This window comes from Haliaeetus albicilla, chromosome 18, assembly GCF_947461875.1.
Source record: "Haliaeetus albicilla chromosome 18, bHalAlb1.1, whole genome shotgun sequence".
In the NCBI taxonomy this organism is placed as follows: Eukaryota; Metazoa; Chordata; class Aves; order Accipitriformes; family Accipitridae; genus Haliaeetus; species Haliaeetus albicilla.
Genome location: NC_091500.1, coordinates 1,104,366 through 1,121,427, shown reverse-complemented (window position 1 = coordinate 1,121,427; position 17,062 = coordinate 1,104,366). Strand labels below are relative to the sequence as shown.

Below are 17,062 nucleotides of genomic sequence, written 5' to 3'. Positions count from 1 at the left end.
AGTGTGGGATGAGGCAAAGCCTATATAAGAACAGAACCCATAAGGGCAGCTCTGCTCCTCAAGTCCACAACATCCTACAAACCCCCTTAGATGCTGCTCGTAAGAGCTGGCAGGATGAGAGCCCTTGTCTCTGCTGCTGCTGTTCAAAGGCTGCTCCTGTAGTAAAGGTGTCAGCTTTTTAGTTCCCAGAGCTAGTTGAAAGTTGCTTTCCAGGGAGGAGATGCTCGCCCAGCCCACCTCCAGCCAAGGACTCAGCATTTGGGGGTGCCAACATCTCTGCTCCTCTTTCTCCTGCCAGGGGCTATCGAGCTGGACCTGAACCGCTTCCCCCGGGGAGCCAAGACATCGAAACAGTGCAGCCTGGAGATGGTGACGAACGAGGCAGAGCTGCCCATGGTCTCCATCTTCAAGCAGAAGCGGGTGAAGGGCTGGTGGCCGTTCGTGGCCAGAGATGAGAATGATGAGCTGGAGGTCACCGTAAGGAAGGGGAAAAGGGAGGGATTTTGCATCCTGGGGATGGCAACTCTTTGCAGGCAACCTCCACCCCCCCCTGCACTTGCCTCTGTTCCCTCAGGTCCCCTCTGTCACCATGTCTCGGGGGCTGAGGTGGGGAGCATTGCCCAGGTCTCAGCACAACTCTCTGCTTCCTGCAGGGGAAAGTCGAGGCTGAACTGCACCTTCTGACAGCAGAGGAGGCAGAGAAATCCCCTGCCGGGCTGGCTCGCAATGAGCCTGATCCACTGGAGAAACCCAAGTGAGTAGGAAGCCCCACTCCCCAGCAGGCACCTGGGCTTCTGGGAGATGCTGTGAGGTGGTCCTCAGGGAGGGAGCCAGGCATGGGGAGGAGAGGAGGGGTCACACTGGGGGGATGTAGGAATGAGAGTCATGGGCAGAGCCATCTCTACTGGTTCCCCCCCATTGCCTGCTATTTGCTGCCCTGCTGCTTTTCCTTACTTTATTCCTTCTCTGCTTCTCTTCTTGGCTCCATCCCCTTTCCTTGGCCTCCTACCACCTCCTCCACCCCTCCGGTCCTCACCACCAGATACCAGCTTTGACTGGAATCCTCACCCTCCCTCACAAACTCACATTACTCCATCTGGCATTTGTCATGCTGACTCCCCTTGTCCACCCTCCTGATCCTCCTGGTTGGGCTCTTTCACTCTGTGCAGGCTTATGCAGGGAACATGATCCTGCACCTCCCTTTGCCCACCATGTCCATTGTTGCACTGCCTGCTGTGCCTCCCTTCTCTGTGGCCAAGGCATTAATGATGGGTATTTGTTTCCCCTGCAGCCGCCCGGACACGTCCTTCATCTGGTTCCTGAACCCGCTCAAGTCCATCAAATACCTCATCTGCACGCGCTACAAGTGGCTTATCATCAAAATCGTGCTGGCCCTGTTGCTCCTCATCATGATCGCCCTCTTCCTCTACAGCATGCCAGGCTACATGGTCAAGAAGCTGCTGGGAGCATGAAGCATGGGACCCTCCCCCATGTCCCCAGCCCCATGGCACAACCTTCCCTGGCCCCATGCCCTTCTCCTCCCCGCAGCCTCTCAGCAGCTTCTGGGGACATCTCCTCTTTTGCATTCCTCCTCTGTGGGTCCCCTTCGTGGCTTTAGTCCCAGAGAAATGGGGCTGGAGGATGGCGTCGATCCCGAGGCTGTGCATCCCTCACCGGGACACCCAGGCTGGGACTCTCGGAGCCCTCCCAGGGAGCTCAGCCCCCGGCCCCAGGGGAAAGGGAGGGAGAGCTGGGGCCGGGGCCATGGGAGCGCTCCCGAAAGGCTCCTTGGAGGGACTTCAGGAACAAGGGTGAAGCAGGGACCGGGGACAGCTGGAGACACGCCAGCCCCACCAGTGTGGGGATGGCACTGAGCGGCCCCAACACCCGTCCCCGCTGCCAGCACTGTCCCCGCTCCACTCCTAGCTCTGGAGGTCACTGCATCCCAGTGCAGGGACCCATCCCACAGGGGGAACACAGGCATTGTGCCCCAGCAGCCGCCAAGGCCCTGCAGAGAGCCCTGGGGCCGTGCAAGGGGACACCCTGCCCTTCCCTCCCCACGGCTCTGGCAGAGGCAGGGAAGTGTCCAGCAGCTCAAACATCTTCCTAAGGTTATCAACCCAGAGGTGGTGGTGGTGGTTGTGGCCGGACATCCCTGGGGGCTCACAGGGAGCCAGATTTTCTCACACAGCGTGAGCTCCCTGTGGCGTTCTTGATTCTCGGTTTATTTTGTGTGGATTGGTATATACTGCGGCTGGAGACTTTCTTGCCATGTATATTAGGGAAGGGCTCTTTTCTCAGCTCACTGCAATATTCAGCTGTTGAAAAGCCACCTCTCTCAGCTTCAAGTGTGCAAGACCCTCACTGAATAATTGAAGAGATCTCGGGGATGTTTTTAGGACACTACTGTTTTAATCGGTCAATAAAGGTTGGGTTTCCCTGATGGGTTCTCGCGTTAGTGGGGAGACCACGTGTCGCTGGCTGCTTCTCAAGACGAGCCCCTTCCTCCTTCCCTCCGTCTTCCCCGCAGCTTCCCAGTGGCAGCCTCTTTTCCCGCTGCCTCTCCCCAGTGTCCCTGCCCTGGCTGGCAGCCTGGTCCCTCAGCTGCACGGGGAGCAGAGCAGGCACGGCCCTGCCTTCCCCTCTGGGCAGGACGGCAGCAGGCAGACAGCGATGTCTTGGGGATGACGGGGACCGAGAGGGGCTGCTGCTGGGCAGGGAAGCCCCAGTCACTTCTCCCCATCGGCTGGGGGTGCTGCCCAGCAGGTAGTCTCTTCTGGCCTGCCCTGGAAGAGAGAACGGGGTTGAGGAGGGACCCCAGGGCTCCATTCGTCCTCGAGCAGGTTCCCCCCCGCAGAGGCCCAGGCTGGGGGCAGAGGGGTGCCCTGGGCTCCAAACGGGGTCTTTGAGCAAAGGGGCATCTCCTGCGCATCCCCGGCATTAACCCTTGCCCTCCGCAAGCCCCGCAGGATCCCCACCTCCCCCGGCCTCTTTCCGGCTCTGAGCCGGACCCTGCCTCTCCGCGTGCTTTCCTTCCCAGCCGTGTCCACACCAAAACTCAGCGAGAGGCCATCGCATCTCTCCCCGCCGCCCCCACGCTCCCAGACCACACGATGTCGTCCCACAGAAACGCCTCCTGAACAGCACAGCTTCCACGGCTGCACAAGACAGCCCAGACCCGTCCCCGTCCTCCCGTCCTGCGCTCGCCCTGCCCGCGCTCCTCCCCGTCCCACCTTTTCTTGCCGGTGCTCCTCACGCCTCCATCGCCATGGCGTGGAAGAGCGCGTCGACCTGAAACCGGAGGTGGAACGGCAGCTTCGGGTCCGCTTCCATGGTGCCCTTGGGTTCCAAGCTTTCTCGCACGCTGCTCTTCACTTTGCACCAGGACTCCCGGATGCGCTGCAGCGTGACCCCCTGCTGCAGGCCCTTGTAGCCCACCAAGGGCAGGGGCTCCAGCCCGACTCTCCGCAGCCGCTCCAGGGCCATGGGAGGGGGAGGCTGTGCCCATGGGGGCAGGGGCCACGTGGGGACCACGGTGGGGACAGACTCCCCCCGCCTGGCTGGCTGCAGGTCGGCACTGCTGGTATCGCCGCCTTTTGCCCCGGCCTGCCTTGCAGGAGCAGCCCTCGCGTCCTGCCTGCCCAGCCTCATCTGTCCCGCTGGTGTTCCCGGGGATCTGGAGACAGGGAACGATGCCTGCAAGCCCTTGCTGTCCCCGGGGCTCCTGGGCAGAGGCGCGCTGCACTCCTCGCAGCATCTCTCAGGGGCGATTTTGGGGAGCCGCTGGGTTATCTCCCACGTGTAGAGCAGCTCCCCATTGATGGCCAGCTCAAAGCCCAGCCCCAGTTCCAGCTGGAGGTCCTCCTCGTGCACCAGCATGTCCACAGTGCAGAGGGTGACGGCCAGCGTGGGCAGGTCCTGTTCTGCCATGGGCTGGCTGCAGTGCGGGCAGCTGCCGGTGAGGCATCGACGGCACTGCAGGCAGACGGGATATTCTTCCCACATGGCTCCGCACAGGACTGGAGCGCTGCTATCCCGAGCTATGTTCAGCTTTTGCAGCAGGTTGCGGCAGATTTGGGTGATGTTCAGGGACTCCATCAGGGATCTGGCGAGCTCCTTCATGTTGGCGACGGAGGGCTGGCTCCCTGATCTGCTGGCAGCACTGGAATTTCCACGTCGACCCACGTCTCCGGTGTCCGAGGGGATCTCCCTTGCAGAGGCTGCTTCCTTGCCGTAGCCGCTTTCCCACCATTCTCCTCCATGGGGGTTCCCCGACCTGTGGGGGGACATACCGGCAGGACTGTGGGGGCTGCTGTGGGACAGGACCCACCCGGCTCCCTCTCTCTGCCTTCTCCTGGGCGATCTCCCAGCTGCCCGCAGCCAGCCCTGCCAGCTCTGGGATGCTGGGGGCGAAGCTGGGGTCTCGGGAACACGGGGCCAGCCCAGGCCAGGGGCTGAGGACAGAGAGGGGTGCCGGGGCCACCGGTGGGCTCTGTAGGGGGGGGTATGTGGCGGGTGTCAGCAGAGGGCATTGGCCTGGAAACCTGCCCTCCCCGAGCCATCCCTCCCTTCCCTCGCTCCTCGAGCCCTTTCCCTTCCTGGGGCTGAGCCCGGGCCCTGGCTCTCTGCTGGATCCTGCTCTCGCCCACCCGCAGCCTCCTGGGGTCAAAGGGGCAGAGGGACCCACCAGTGGGGTTCCCCAGCCAGGGGCTCTCGGAGGGGACTGCCCCCCTGAAGGGAGGCGCTCCACTTACCTTGCCTTCAGGCTCTCGGCAGAGCTCTCCACGCCTTCCCAGGGGACGGATGATCCTGGGGGAAGAGACAGAGGGAGAGTGAGTGAGGGCAGCCATCTCTCGCGGGGTGCAACGGCGTCTCTCGGCCGGGAGCCGCTGCGGAGCCCGGCGCAGCTCTGGGACGGGGCTGCTCACCTATCGGGTCCTTCCTCCTGCTGCTGCGACGTCTCTTCCCTGCAAAGGTCCCCTGCCCCCAGAAAGCAAGCCCCCGGTTAGCATGAGGTGTCTCCCCTCCCCTGCCCAGCAGACGAGGACCCTTGGAAGGGTAACCGGAGTTTCAGGGACAGGAGCGTCCCTGGCCCCGAGCCCGGTGCCTGAACGGAGGTGGCTCGGTGGCTGCGGAGCAGGGGCCTGCCTGGGTGGGCAATGGCCGCTGTTCACCGCTCCCTCCCAAAAATCCCCGGGGATGGGCTCTGCCCCGGGCTAGCCCCTGCCCAGGGAGCGTTTGGGGCGATGCCAAGACGGACGCCTACCTTGACCTTGGCCTTGATGTTGGGCCACCAGGTCATGAAGATGCCCAGACCCAGGATGGTCACCAGGCTGGGGGTGCAGGGCAGCACGAGTGTGCAGAGGCCCCAGAGGCTCAGGCTGGAGAGGAAGAGCAGCACCGTCAGCTTCCACTCCTCCATCTCGCACAGGGATCGCCAGCATCTCCTCCAGCGGTTCTGCATGACCAGGGGATGTGCAAAGGCGTCAGGAGGGCCCCTTTGTGGGGAGGCCGAGAAACCCGGGGAGGAGAGGTTGGGGGGACGCCAAAGCACCCCGCTCCTACCTGCTGGTTTGCTTCTCCTCCCATCTCTGCTGTGTTTTCCACACGCTTGCCCATCTGCTCGCTGGCTCGCGTGCAGTCAAAGTGACACCCGAGCCTCCCCGCAACCTGTTAAGAGGGGGACCACCTTTGTGATGCCGTGGTGACATCGTGTAGACACACAGTGGCTGCCACGTCAACCCAGGGCTGAGCTGGTGTGGGAGATTGTGAAGCCATCAGGGAGCAGCCACCCCAGAGAGCCCCTGTGTCAGGGTTCGGAGGGGCAGCGCACCCCAGGACGTAGCCCAGGGCCTGCGGGAGAGTGGGCAGGGAAGGTCCCTCTGGGCCACCCACCTCCACCCCTCGGCCGGGATGGGCCACTGCGATGGCTACCTGGTCCTGGTGGCACCAGGGCTGCTCTGGCACCCCGGGGGGACCTGCTGGTGGCCCTGGCAGCAGCCCCCCACTCGCGTCCCCGGGGACTGACGGGTTCTCACCAGCCAGGGACACCGTGATGGTCCCTCCTCCTCTCTGTTGCACCAGGGATCCCGGCCAGGGCCCTGGCACACCCCATCGGGGTGGTTGTGTGGCTGCAGGGAGGCAGGGAAACCTGAGAGGGAAGGATGGGGAGTAGGTTAGGTGAACTCGCCTCAAGGGTTTCTCCGCGAAAATCCCATCCACGCTTAAGGGGCTGTTATGGTGACTTTTCTTGCCAGTGCTCCTTACATCTGCATCACCATGGCGTGGAAGAGCGCATTGACCTGAACAGAAGCTTCGGGTCCCCTTCCATGGTGCCCTTGGGTGACGAGCTCCTTGCCAGCCACAGCCAGCCCCGCTCGGCCCCGACGCTCCTCCGCACGCTGTTCTTCACTTTGCACCAGGACTCCCGGATGCGCTGCAGCCTGACCCCCTGCCGCAGGCCCTTGTAGCCCACCAAGGGCAGGGGCTCCAGCCCGACTCTCCGCAGCCGCTCCAGGGCCATGGGAGGGGGAGGCTGTGCCCATGGGGGCAGGGGCCACGTGGGGACCACGGTGGGGACAGACTCCCCCCGCCTGGCTGGCTGCAGGTCGGCACTGCTGGTATCGCCGCCTTTTGCCCCGGCCTGCCTTGCAGGAGCAGCCCTCGCGTCCTGCCTGCCCAGCCTCATCTGTCCCGCTGGTGTTCCCGGGGATCTGGAGACAGGGAACGATGCCTGCAAGCCCTTGCTGTCCCCGGGGCTCCTGGGCAGAGGCGCGCTGCACTCCTCGCAGCATCTCTCAGGGGCGATTTTGGGGAGCCGCTGGGTTATCTCCCACGTGTAGAGCAGCTCCCCATTGATGGCCAGCTCAAAGCCCAGCCCCAGTTCCAGCTGGAGGTCCTCCTCGTGCACCAGCATGTCCACAGTGCAGAGGGTGACGGCCAGCGTGGGCAGGTCCTGTTCTGCCACGGGCTGGCTGCAGTGCGGGCAGCTGCCGGTGAGGCATCGACGGCACTGCAGGCAGACGGGATATTCTTCCCACATGGCTCCGCACAGGACTGGAGCGCTGCTATCCCGAGCTATGTTCAGCTTTTGCAGCAGGTTGCGGCAGATTTGGGTGATGTTCAGGGACTCCATCAGGGATCTGGCGAGCTCCTCCATGTTGGCGACAGAGGGCTGGCTCCTGAGGGACTCTGATCTGCTGGCAGCACTGGAATTTCCACATTGACCCATGTCTCCGGTCTCTGAGGAGAGCTCCCTTGCAGAGGCTGCTTCCCTCCCATAGCCGCTTTCCCACCGTTCTCCTCCATGGGGCTTCCCCGACCTGTGGGGGGACATACCGGCAGGACTGTGGGGGCTGCTGTGGGACAGGACCCACCCGGCTCCCTCTCTCTGCCTTCTCCTGGGTGATCTCCCAGCTGCCCGCAGCCAGCCCTGCCAGCTCTGGGATGCTGGGGGTGAAGCTGGGGTCTCGGGAACACGGGGCCAGCCCAGGCCAGCAGCACGAGGCGCATAGTGAGGGGCTCGGCGCCCGCCAGCCCGAGGAGAAAAGAGCTAGCCCAGCCCAGAGGCTGAGGACAGAGAGGGGTGCCGGGGCTACTGGTGGGCTCTGTGGGAGGGGGTACAGTGGGGTGTCTGCAGAGGGCTTGGGAGAGGACCCCACTTCAGTCCTGGTTTGGGGAAAAGGCGTGCCCATGGCCTGCAAGTCCCAGGTTTGGGAACGTTGGCCTGATCCAGGAGGCTACTGGCCTGCCGTTGATTCTGTCCATGGGGGCAGAGGGTCCGTGGCAGGGCGATATCTTGAGGCAGGGGGTATCACTGCCCCAGGCCTAGCCTGGGGACGGGACAGGGATGTCCCTGACTTTGGGCTGAGCTGGGATTGATTGGGAGGGTGGTCCCTGACCTCCTGCCAATCGGCAGGGAAGGGGGAATGTCTGACTGGTTCCGGATTCAGGGCGGTCCCTGACCCAAGGCCCCTTTGGGGAGAGGTCCTGGGTCCCAGGAAGGCTGGCAAGGCCCTGTCAGGTCCCTGCCCCCTGCCAGTTGGTGGCAGGGGTCCTGGCCCCAGTGCCGGTGTGGGGCAGGGGATGTTCTGAGACCTGAGGACGGTCTCTGAGCCTCTGCTGGTCCTGGGTGGGGGGGTCAGGACCGGGTTGCAGTTTGGGGTAAGGGATCTGGAACCGGCACTGGTTTGAGAGTGGGGACGTCCACCACGGTGCCAGTTCGGGAAGAGGAAACCCTCCCAGTTCGGGGAAGAGGAAACCCCCTGTGACCAGACGCGGGGTCCGGGGAGGAGGTGCGCGACTTGGTGCCGGCTGGGAGCAGGGAAGGGGCCCGGGCCCAGCTCGGGTTGAGGGGGAGCCGGCTGGCGGTGCAGGCCGCCACAACCGGGGCGCTGGCGGACGAGCCCCCGTCTCTCACCGGCGCTTGGCATCGAGGCGGGCGGCGAGGCGGCGGCGGCGGCGGTGGGCGGCGATTCGCTCCTGGGGGCCGGGGGCCGGGGTCGCTGAGAGCCGGGGTCGCTGAGAGCCGGGGTCGCTGAGAGCCGGGGCCGCGTCCCGCCAGCCCGCCGCCGCCGCCGCCATGGCGCCCGCTCGCCGCCTCAGGCAGCCCCGTTTGAGGCGGCGACCGCGCATGCGCGCCGCGCGGCTACAGCGTCCCGGCGCCGGCTAGCAACGCCGGGGGAGCGCGTGCTCGCCGCGGCTTCCCGCCTCCCCCGAGCGGCGCGCGGCGCGGTCTGCGCAGCGCCCGTTGCTGCGCGTGCCCCCTGAGGCAACTGCCCTGAGGCGGGAGAGGGGGGAGCGCGGGCTTGATCCCAAGGGAAGGAGCGAAAAAGGGGGAGAAAGGGCGAATTATTGGGGTGAAAAACGTCCGCGGGGGCACTCTGAGGCACTGCTGGGGCTCTGTGTCCTCTGCGCTGCAGCGCTGGTCCTGGCTGGGTCGGCAGACCCCCTGTCAGCCACCACAGGGCTCCTCACAGGAGCCCGTCTGGAGGTGGCCTGATCCGAGCCCCTGCTCAAGCAGGGCCACCCTCAGCCACTTGTCCCGGGCCACATCCAGACTGCTTTTGACTTGTCTCCAAAGGCGGAGGCTCCACAACCTCCTTGGGCAACCCTCCCAGTAAAAAACACGTTCCCTCCTGTTCAGCGGGACCCTCCTGCGTCTGAGTGCGTGCCCGTGGCCGCCGGGGCCACTGAAAAGAGCGTGGCTCCGTCCTCTTTGCAACCCTCCCTACAGTAGGCACACGTTTCCTCAGTCCACCCAGGAGGTGGGAAGGAGGGCTCACGCCAGCTGGAGCTTCCCAAAAGTCCCCGTTCCCCAGAGCTGCAGGTGCAGGGACAAAGCACGGGTGACTTCTCAGCAGAAGACAGCCCTCCCTGCCTCCACCCTGTGAGCGGGAAGATGGCAGCAGGTTGCAGCATCTCCCCTCAGCTCTTCCTCCCCCTGTGAACCCCATGCCCAGCAACCCCTGTGTGCCAGGTGTGAGAAACACACTCGCGCAGAATTTTATGAATTTTACAACTTTATTATAAAGCAAAGGCAAACAGCGCTGGGTGCATGGTTGAAACCAGAGGCGCACCCGGTTGCACCCAAACTCACCTTTTATACACTGTGTTCGTGGCATTTTCAAAAAGTCATTTTAATATTTCAGATATATATTAACATAACTCCACCCCAGACCACCCCCACTTGCACGCATCTCTCGTGGTTTGGGGGGGGCTCCCGGGGATCCGCAAGGGATGAAGTTAGTAGTCTTCCTCCAGCTGCACCTTTCACCCCGCGGTTTTCCAGCAGCTGCAGGCGGTTGTCTTATCGTTCCATCTTTCCATTTCCAATTAGCTCCAAGGTTACATTTCCCATGTCAAGGCCTAGCTTAGTGTCAGTGAAGCAAACATCCTGTCAAGACATAGCTTATGCGGCAGTTAGGCAAACTTTCAGTATTCTCATTTTGCAAAAGACAATATACATTTCACACCAGGCACGTCGCCCCTCCGCCAGCCTGGGTGCTGATCCCCAGAACAGCTCAGGAGTGCCCCGTTGCTGGTGGAGGGCATTTGGACTGGGAAAATGGGGGTGCCCTGTGTACTGTGCCCTTCTTCTCCTGCAGCCTTTCAAGGGACATCTCCCTGCTGCTGCTGCTGCTGCTGCTGTTGCTGAGTCTCTTCTTTTGCATTCCTCCTCTGTGGGTCCCCTTCGTGGCTTTAGTCCCAGAGAAATGGGGCTGGAGGATGGCGTCGATCCCGAGGCTGTGCATCCCTCACCGGGACACCCAGGCTGGGACTCTCGGAGCCCTCCCAGGGAGCTCAGCCCCTGGCCCCAGGGGAAAGGGAGGGAGAGCTGGGGCCGGGGCCATGGGAGCGCTCCCGAAAGGCTCCTTGGAGGGACCTCAGGAACAAGGGTGAAGCAGGGACCTGGGATGGATCAGCTGGGGACGTGCCCGCCCCCCGTAGGGTGGGGATGAGGCACAGAGTGGCCCCAATGTCCGTCTCCCTTGCCAGTACTGTCCCTGACACCCTACCCTACCCCCATTCATGCAATAAAGGAAGAGCTCTTGGGCATGTTTTAAGGATGCTACTCTTTTAATCGGTCAATAAAGGTTGGGTTTCACTGCTGGCTTCTCTGCAGAGGCCTCGTGTTAGTGGGGAGACCACGTGTCGCTGGCTGCTTCTCAAGACGAGCCCCTTCCTCCTTCCCTCCGTCTTCCCCGCAGCTTCCCAGTGGCAGCCTCTTTTCCCGCTGCCTCTCCCCAGTGTCCCTGCCCTGGCTGGCAGCCTGGTCCCTCAGCTGCACGGGGAGCAGAGCAGGCACGGCCCTGCCTTCCCCTCTGGGCAGGACGGCAGCAGGCAGACAGCGATGTCTTGGGGATGACGGGACCGAGAGGGGCTGCTGCTGGGCAGGGAAGCCCCAGTCACTTCTCCCCATCGGCTGGGGGTGCTGCCCAGCAGGTAGTCTCTTCTGGCCTGCCCTGGAAGAGAGAACGGGGTTGAGGAGGGACCCCAGGGCTCCATTCGTCCTCGAGCAGGTTCCCCCCCGCAGAGGCCCAGGCTGGGGGCAGAGGGGTGCCCTGGGCTCCAAACGGGGTCTTTGAGCAAAGGGGCATCTCCTGCGCATCCCCGGCATTAACCCTTGCCCTCCGCAAGCCCCGCAGGATCCCCACCTCCCCCGGCCTCTTTCCGGCTCTGAGCCGGACCCTGCCTCTCCGCGTGCTTTCCTTCCCAGCCGTGTCCACACCAAAACTCAGCGAGAGGCCATCGCATCTCTCCCCGCCGCCCCCACGCTCCCAGACCACACGATGTCGTCCCACAGAAACGCCTCCTGAACAGCACAGCTTCCACGGCTGCACAAGACAGCCCAGACCCGTCCCCGTCCTCCCGTCCTGCGCTCGCCCTGCCCGCGCTCCTCCCCGTCCCACCTTTTCTTGCCGGTGCTCCTCACGCCTCCATCGCCATGGCGTGGAAGAGCGCGTCGACCTGAAACTGGAGGTGGAACGGCAGCTTCGGGTCCGCTTCCGTGGTGCCCTTGGGTTCCAAGCTTTCTCGCACGCTGCTCTTCACTTTGCACCAGGACTCCCGGATGCGCTGCAGCGTGACCCCCTGCTGCAGGCCCTTGTAGCCCACCAAGGGCAGGGGCTCCAGCCCGACTCTCCGCAGCCGCTCCAGGGCCGTGGGAGGGGGAGGCTGTGCCCATGGGGGCAGGGGCCACGTGGGGACCACGGTGGGGACAGACTCCCCCCGCCTGGCTGGCTGCAGGTCGGCACTGCTGGTATCGCCGCCTTTTGCCCCGGCCTGCCTTGCAGGAGCAGCCCTCGCGTCCTGCCTGCCCAGCCTCATCTGTCCCGCTGGTGTTCCCGGGGATCTGGAGACAGGGAACGATGCCCGCAAGCCCTTGCTGTCCCCGGGGCTCCTGGGCAGAGGCGCGCTGCACTCCTCGCAGCATCTCTCAGGGGCGATTTTGGGGAGCCGCTGGGTTATCTCCCACGTGTAGAGCAGCTCCCCATTGATGGCCAGCTCAAAGCCCAGCCCCAGTTCCAGCTGGAGGTCCTCCTCGTGCACCAGCATGTCCACAGTGCAGAGGGTGACGGCCAGCGTGGGCAGGTCCTGTTCTGCCATGGGCTGGCTGCAGTGCGGGCAGCTGCCGGTGAGGCATCGACGGCACTGCAGGCAGACGGGATATTCTTCCCACATGGCTCCGCACAGGACTGGAGCGCTGCTATCCCGAGCTATGTTCAGCTTTTGCAGCAGGTTGCGGCAGATTTGGGTGATGTTCAGGGACTCCATCAGGGATCTGGCGAGCTCCTTCATGTTGGCGACGGAGGGCTGGCTCCCTGATCTGCTGGCAGCACTGGAATTTCCACGTCGACCCACGTCTCCGGTGTCCGAGGGGATCTCCCTTGCAGAGGCTGCTTCCTTGCCGTAGCCGCTTTCCCACCATTCTCCTCCATGGGGGTTCCCCGACCTGTGGGGGGACATACCGGCAGGACTGTGGGGGCTGCTGTGGGACAGGACCCACCCGGCTCCCTCTCTCTGCCTTCTCCTGGGCGATCTCCCAGCTGCCCGCAGCCAGCCCTGCCAGCTCTGGGATGCTGGGGGCGAAGCTGGGGTCTCGGGAACACGGGGCCAGCCCAGGCCAGGGGCTGAGGACAGAGAGGGGTGCCGGGGCCACCGGTGGGCTCTGTAGGGGGGGGTATGTGGCGGGTGTCAGCAGAGGGCATTGGCCTGGAAACCTGCCCTCCCCGAGCCATCCCTCCCTTCCCTCGCTCCTCGAGCCCTTTCCCTTCCTGGGGCTGAGCCCGGGCCCTGGCTCTCTGCTGGATCCTGCTCTCGCCCACCCGCAGCCTCCTGGGGTCAAAGGGGCAGAGGGACCCACCAGTGGGGTTCCCCAGCCAGGGGCTCCCGGAGGGGACTGCCCCCCTGAAGGGAGGCGCTCCACTTACCTTGCCTTCAGGCTCTCGGCAGAGCTCTCCACGCCTTCCCAGGGGACGGATGATCCTGGGGGAAGAGACAGAGGGAGAGTGAGTGAGGGCAGCCATCTCTCGCGGGGTGCAACGGCGTCTCTCGGCCGGGAGCCGCTGCGGAGCCCGGCGCAGCTCTGGGACGGGGCTGCTCACCTATCGGGTCCTTCCTCCTGCTGCTGCGACGTCTCTTCCCTGCAAAGGTCCCCTGCCCCCAGAAAGCAAGCCCCCGGTTAGCATGAGGTGTCTCCCCTCCCCTGCCCAGCAGACGAGGACCCTTGGAAGGGTAACCGGAGTTTCAGGGACAGGAGCGTCCCTGGCCCCGAGCCCGGTGCCTGAGCGGAGGTGGCTCGGTGGCTGCGGAGCAGGGGCCTGCCTGGGTGGGCAATGGCCGCTGTTCACCGCTCCCTCCCAAAAATCCCCGGGGATGGGCTCTGCCCCGGGCTAGCCCCTGCCCAGGGAGCGTTTGGGGCGATGCCAAGACGGACGCCTACCTTGACCTTGGCCTTGATGTTGGGCCACCAGGTCATGAAGATGCCCAGACCCAGGATGGTCACCAGGCTGGGGGTGCAGGGCAGCACGAGTGTGCAGAGGCCCCAGAGGCTCAGGCTGGAGAGGAAGAGCAGCACCGTCAGCTTCCACTCCTCCATCTCGCACAGGGATCGCCAGCATCTCCTCCAGCGGTTCTGCATGACCAGGGGATGTGCAAAGGCGTCAGGAGGGCCCCTTTGTGGGGAGGCCGAGAAACCCGGGGAGGAGAGGTTGGGGGGACGCCAAAGCACCCCGCTCCTACCTGCTGGTTTGCTTCTCCTCCCATCTCTGCTGTGTTTTCCACACGCTTGCCCATCTGCTCGCTGGCTCGCGTGCAGTCAAAGTGACACCCGAGCCTCCCCGCAACCTGTTAAGAGGGGGACCACCTTTGTGATGCCGTGGTGACATCGTGTAGACACACAGTGGCTGCCACGTCAACCCAGGGCTGAGCTGGCGTGGGAGATTGTGAAGCCATCGGGGAGCAGCCACCCCAGAGAGCCCCTGTGTCAGGGTTCGGAGGGGCAGCGCACCCCAGGACGTAGCCCAGGGCCTGCGGGAGAGTGGGCAGGGAAGGTCCCTCTGGGCCACCCACCTCCACCCCTCGGCCGGGATGGGCCACTGCAATGGCTACCTGGTCCTGGTAGCACCAGGGCTGCTCTGGCACCCCGGGGGGACCTGCTGGTGGCCCTGGCAGCAGACCCCCACTCCCGTCCCCGGGGACTGACGGGTTCTCACCAGCCAGGGACACCATGATGGTCCCTTCTCCTCTCTGTTGCACCAGGGATCCCGGCCAGGGCCCTGGAACACCCCATCGGGGTGATTGTGTGGCTGCAGGGAGCTGTCATGGTGACTTTTCTTGCCAGTACTCCTCACGCCTCCATCGCCATGGCGTGGAAGAGCGCGTCGACCTGAAACCGGAGGTGGAACGGCAGCTTCGGGTCCGCTTCCGTGGTGCCCTTGGGTTCCAAGCTTTCTCGCACGCTGCTCTTCACTTTGCACCAGGACTCCCGGATGCGCTGCAGCGTGACCCCCTGCTGCAGGCCCTTGTAGCCCACCAAGGGCAGGGGCTCCAGCCCGACTCTCCGCAGCCGCTCCAGGGCCATGGGAGGGGGAGGCTGTGCCCATGGGGGCAGGGGCCACGTGGGGACCACGGTGGGGACAGACTCCCCCCGCCTGGCTGGCTGCAGGTCGGCGCTGCTGGTATCGCCGCCTTTTGCCCCGGCCTGCCTTGCAGGAGCAGCCCTCGCGTCCTGCCTGCCCAGCCTCATCTGTCCCGCTGGTGTTCCCGGGGATCTGGAGACAGGGAACGATGCCCGCAAGCCCTTGCTGTCCCCGGGGCTCCTGGGCAGAGGCGCGCTGCACTCCTCGCAGCATCTCTCAGGGGCGATTTTGGGGAGCCGCTGGGTTATCTCCCACGTGTAGAGCAGCTCCCCATTGATGGCCAGCTCAAAGCCCAGCCCCAGTTCCAGCTGGAGGTCCTCCTCGTGCACCAGCATGTCCACAGTGCAGAGGGTGACGGCCAGCGTGGGCAGGTCCTGTTCTGCCACGGGCTGGCTGCAGTGCGGGCAGCTGCCGGTGAGGCATCGACGGCACTGCAGGCAGACGGGATATTCTTCCCACATGGCTCCGCACAGGACTGGAGCGCTGCTATCCCGAGCTATGTTCAGCTTTTGCAGCAGGTTGCGGCAGATTTGGGTGATGTTCAGGGACTCCATCAGGGATCTGGCGAGCCTGTACTAGCCCCTGTTTACAGGATCCGGACAGATCAAGCAAAATCCTTCAGGGCACTTTTTTAATCTCTCATCTTCTGAGTGATTCCTAAAGAGGTGAAATTTCCTCCGGCAGCTTCTCCGCTCCTCAGCACCAGCTGAGTCTGCAACCGGGCGTTTGCAGTGGTGTAGCCCCCCCACCCAGTGCACGCTGCTGCCCAGGCTTGCACGAGTGGGTCCTGAGGTGCTTTCTACAGAAACCACACTATTTTGGAGGTGGCAGAACCAATGTGCCCATTGCTGTGAGCCAAGCTTTGCCTTTATCATTGCCAATTACCCATTTCACTGTGGCTGTGCATGGGTCATGAGCAACGCAGGCTGAGGCTGGGCATATGTAGCTGGATGGAGCAGGAAAATTGCAGCAAAAAGGAACAAGTTTTGCAAGGACAAGCTGTCAGCCAGCACAAACCATCAGCAAAGCAGCAGCCAGGGGCATGCAGCCCCTCTGCATCCCTGGCTACTGGGCTCCTGCACCAAGGATGCACCTGAACACACTCCACAGGAGCTGTTTCACTGAGAGAGATCCTCAGAGGGACACAGGACATGACCCAGGCGAGCATGCCCCGCTGCCGCTGCAGGACCCCCAAACCCAGCCTGATGCCATGTCACGACCTAAAGGGTTCCCCGGCCTACCGGTGTGTCCAAATCGGGACCGTGGGTCCGTAGGATTCCCTAATACACAGGGACACAGAAGCTTGATCTCTAAATTTCTCTACTCTATTACGCATTGCCACAAATACCACAAAAATCACTTCTAGCAATGATTAATAAAGGGAATATATATGTATCAAGCTATTACAATTTACAATATTATCAGCAATCAATAGTACAGCAGCAATTAATTATAGCAACAATCAATAATAGCAGCAATCAATAATAGCAGGAATCAAATATATATAATATTATGGATTACTACAATCTTATCACTAGTGAAGCAAATTTATAAATAATAGAAAACACTAGATATACTTATGATAGCTTACTTATATACACACACACACACACACACATATATATATATATATATAAAAAATGTATGTTTCCTATATCAAGTGCATTAAACAGATCCCCAAAGGGGACCCAACCATCCCAGAAGTGGCAGGACAAACTGAACCAAGCCCAACATGGGACCCTGAGGGGGACCACTAAAATAACAGAGTCTCACTTTGAAGATGATCTGCATCATGGAGTTTGGAGTCAGCCAGACATCCTCAACGAGGGTCCAAGATCTCGTAGAAAGTTCATGCAGACCTGTTTAGGAAAGGGAGAAGTCTGTGCAGCGTGGGAAGTTCTCAGAGAGAAAAGCTCCATTTGGGTAAAAACTATGTCATTTTTATATTAGACACATAAGAGGGCATAGGACACCACCACTTCAAGCAGCCAATATATGCTGTTAATTCCTATTTTTCACCCGGAACAGCCAATAGATGATGATGTTTTCTGTTCTCTCTGACCAATTTCTAGTTTTCCAGACTGTTTTCCTGTTCTTGCAGTTAGAACAGCCAGCGGCAGTTACTGATTCTTACTTTCTCAGGATATTTCCCCCTTTTTCCAGACTGTTTTTCACCTTTTCAGACCATAAGTTGCTGTTACAGTTCCTTGTTTTTGCGCTTACTGGTGGTATCTCAGGATGTCTCTGGTTTCTCGGTACCCAGCTGCACTGCAGAGATGCCAGCTGTGCTTCCCAAGGATGCTTCTGGCTCCCAGGCCGAGTTCCCAGGCTGGCAGGCATTTTCGCTGTAGACATTTTCTTCCGTTCAGTAATTTTCCCCTTCCAACCAGGTCACCTTTATGGCTGCTCACATCACCTCC

The 17,062-nt window shown here is 62.3% G+C and overlaps 4 protein-coding genes across 29 annotated transcripts in view; 1 reads left to right on the top strand and 3 right to left on the bottom strand.

Moving 5' to 3' along the window:
- Nucleotides 1-2,443, top strand: part of OTOF (otoferlin) — a 106,998-nt gene extending 104,555 nt beyond the window's left edge. For all 24 annotated transcript variants that reach the window (XM_069805432.1, XM_069805420.1, XM_069805415.1 and 21 more), the window contains 3 exons: nucleotides 299-477; nucleotides 654-754; nucleotides 1,292-2,443. In XM_069805432.1, coding sequence (XP_069661533.1) covers nucleotides 299-477; nucleotides 654-754; nucleotides 1,292-1,472 — 461 coding nt within the window. In that variant the 3' untranslated portion in view covers nucleotides 1,473-2,443. The remainder of the gene's footprint in view (nucleotides 1-298; nucleotides 478-653; nucleotides 755-1,291) is intronic.
- LOC138689660 (uncharacterized) lies at nucleotides 2,391-3,685 on the bottom strand. Of its 2 annotated transcripts, none has more exons than XM_069805443.1 (2): nucleotides 3,234-3,685; nucleotides 2,391-2,786 (listed from the first exon to the last, which is right to left on the bottom strand). In XM_069805443.1, exon 1 carries the CDS (start codon nucleotides 3,649-3,651, stop codon nucleotides 3,253-3,255), a length of 399 nt encoding a protein of 132 aa, XP_069661544.1. In that variant the 5' UTR covers nucleotides 3,652-3,685; the 3' UTR covers nucleotides 2,391-2,786; nucleotides 3,234-3,252. The 2 variants fall into 2 exon arrangements, with proteins under 2 accessions (XP_069661544.1, XP_069661543.1); XM_069805442.1 differs by having other exon boundaries at nucleotides 2,391-2,644; nucleotides 3,257-3,685.
- Nucleotides 3,686-5,778: 2,093 nt separating this feature from the next.
- Nucleotides 5,779-8,583, bottom strand: LOC138689927 (uncharacterized). The gene is made up of 2 exons (XM_069806576.1): nucleotides 8,420-8,583; nucleotides 5,779-7,322 (listed from the first exon to the last, which is right to left on the bottom strand). Exons 1-2 carry the CDS (start codon nucleotides 8,581-8,583, stop codon nucleotides 6,275-6,277), a joined length of 1,212 nt encoding a protein of 403 aa, XP_069662677.1. The 3' UTR covers nucleotides 5,779-6,274.
- A 1,974-nt stretch (nucleotides 8,584-10,557) lies between these two features.
- LOC138689659 (uncharacterized) lies at nucleotides 10,558-15,570 on the bottom strand. Of its 2 annotated transcripts, none has more exons than XM_069805440.1 (7): nucleotides 14,217-15,570; nucleotides 13,744-13,848; nucleotides 13,445-13,636; nucleotides 13,107-13,158; nucleotides 12,933-12,987; nucleotides 11,435-12,454; nucleotides 10,558-10,823 (listed from the first exon to the last, which is right to left on the bottom strand). In XM_069805440.1, the coding sequence occupies exons 1-7, from the start codon at nucleotides 14,853-14,855 to the stop codon at nucleotides 10,604-10,606; spliced, it is 2,283 nt and encodes a 760-aa protein (XP_069661541.1). In that variant the 5' UTR covers nucleotides 14,856-15,570; the 3' UTR covers nucleotides 10,558-10,603. The 2 variants fall into 2 exon arrangements, with proteins under 2 accessions (XP_069661541.1, XP_069661542.1); XM_069805441.1 differs by having other exon boundaries at nucleotides 10,683-10,964; nucleotides 11,412-12,454; nucleotides 14,217-15,569.
- Between the last annotated feature and the right edge of the window lie 1,492 nt (nucleotides 15,571-17,062).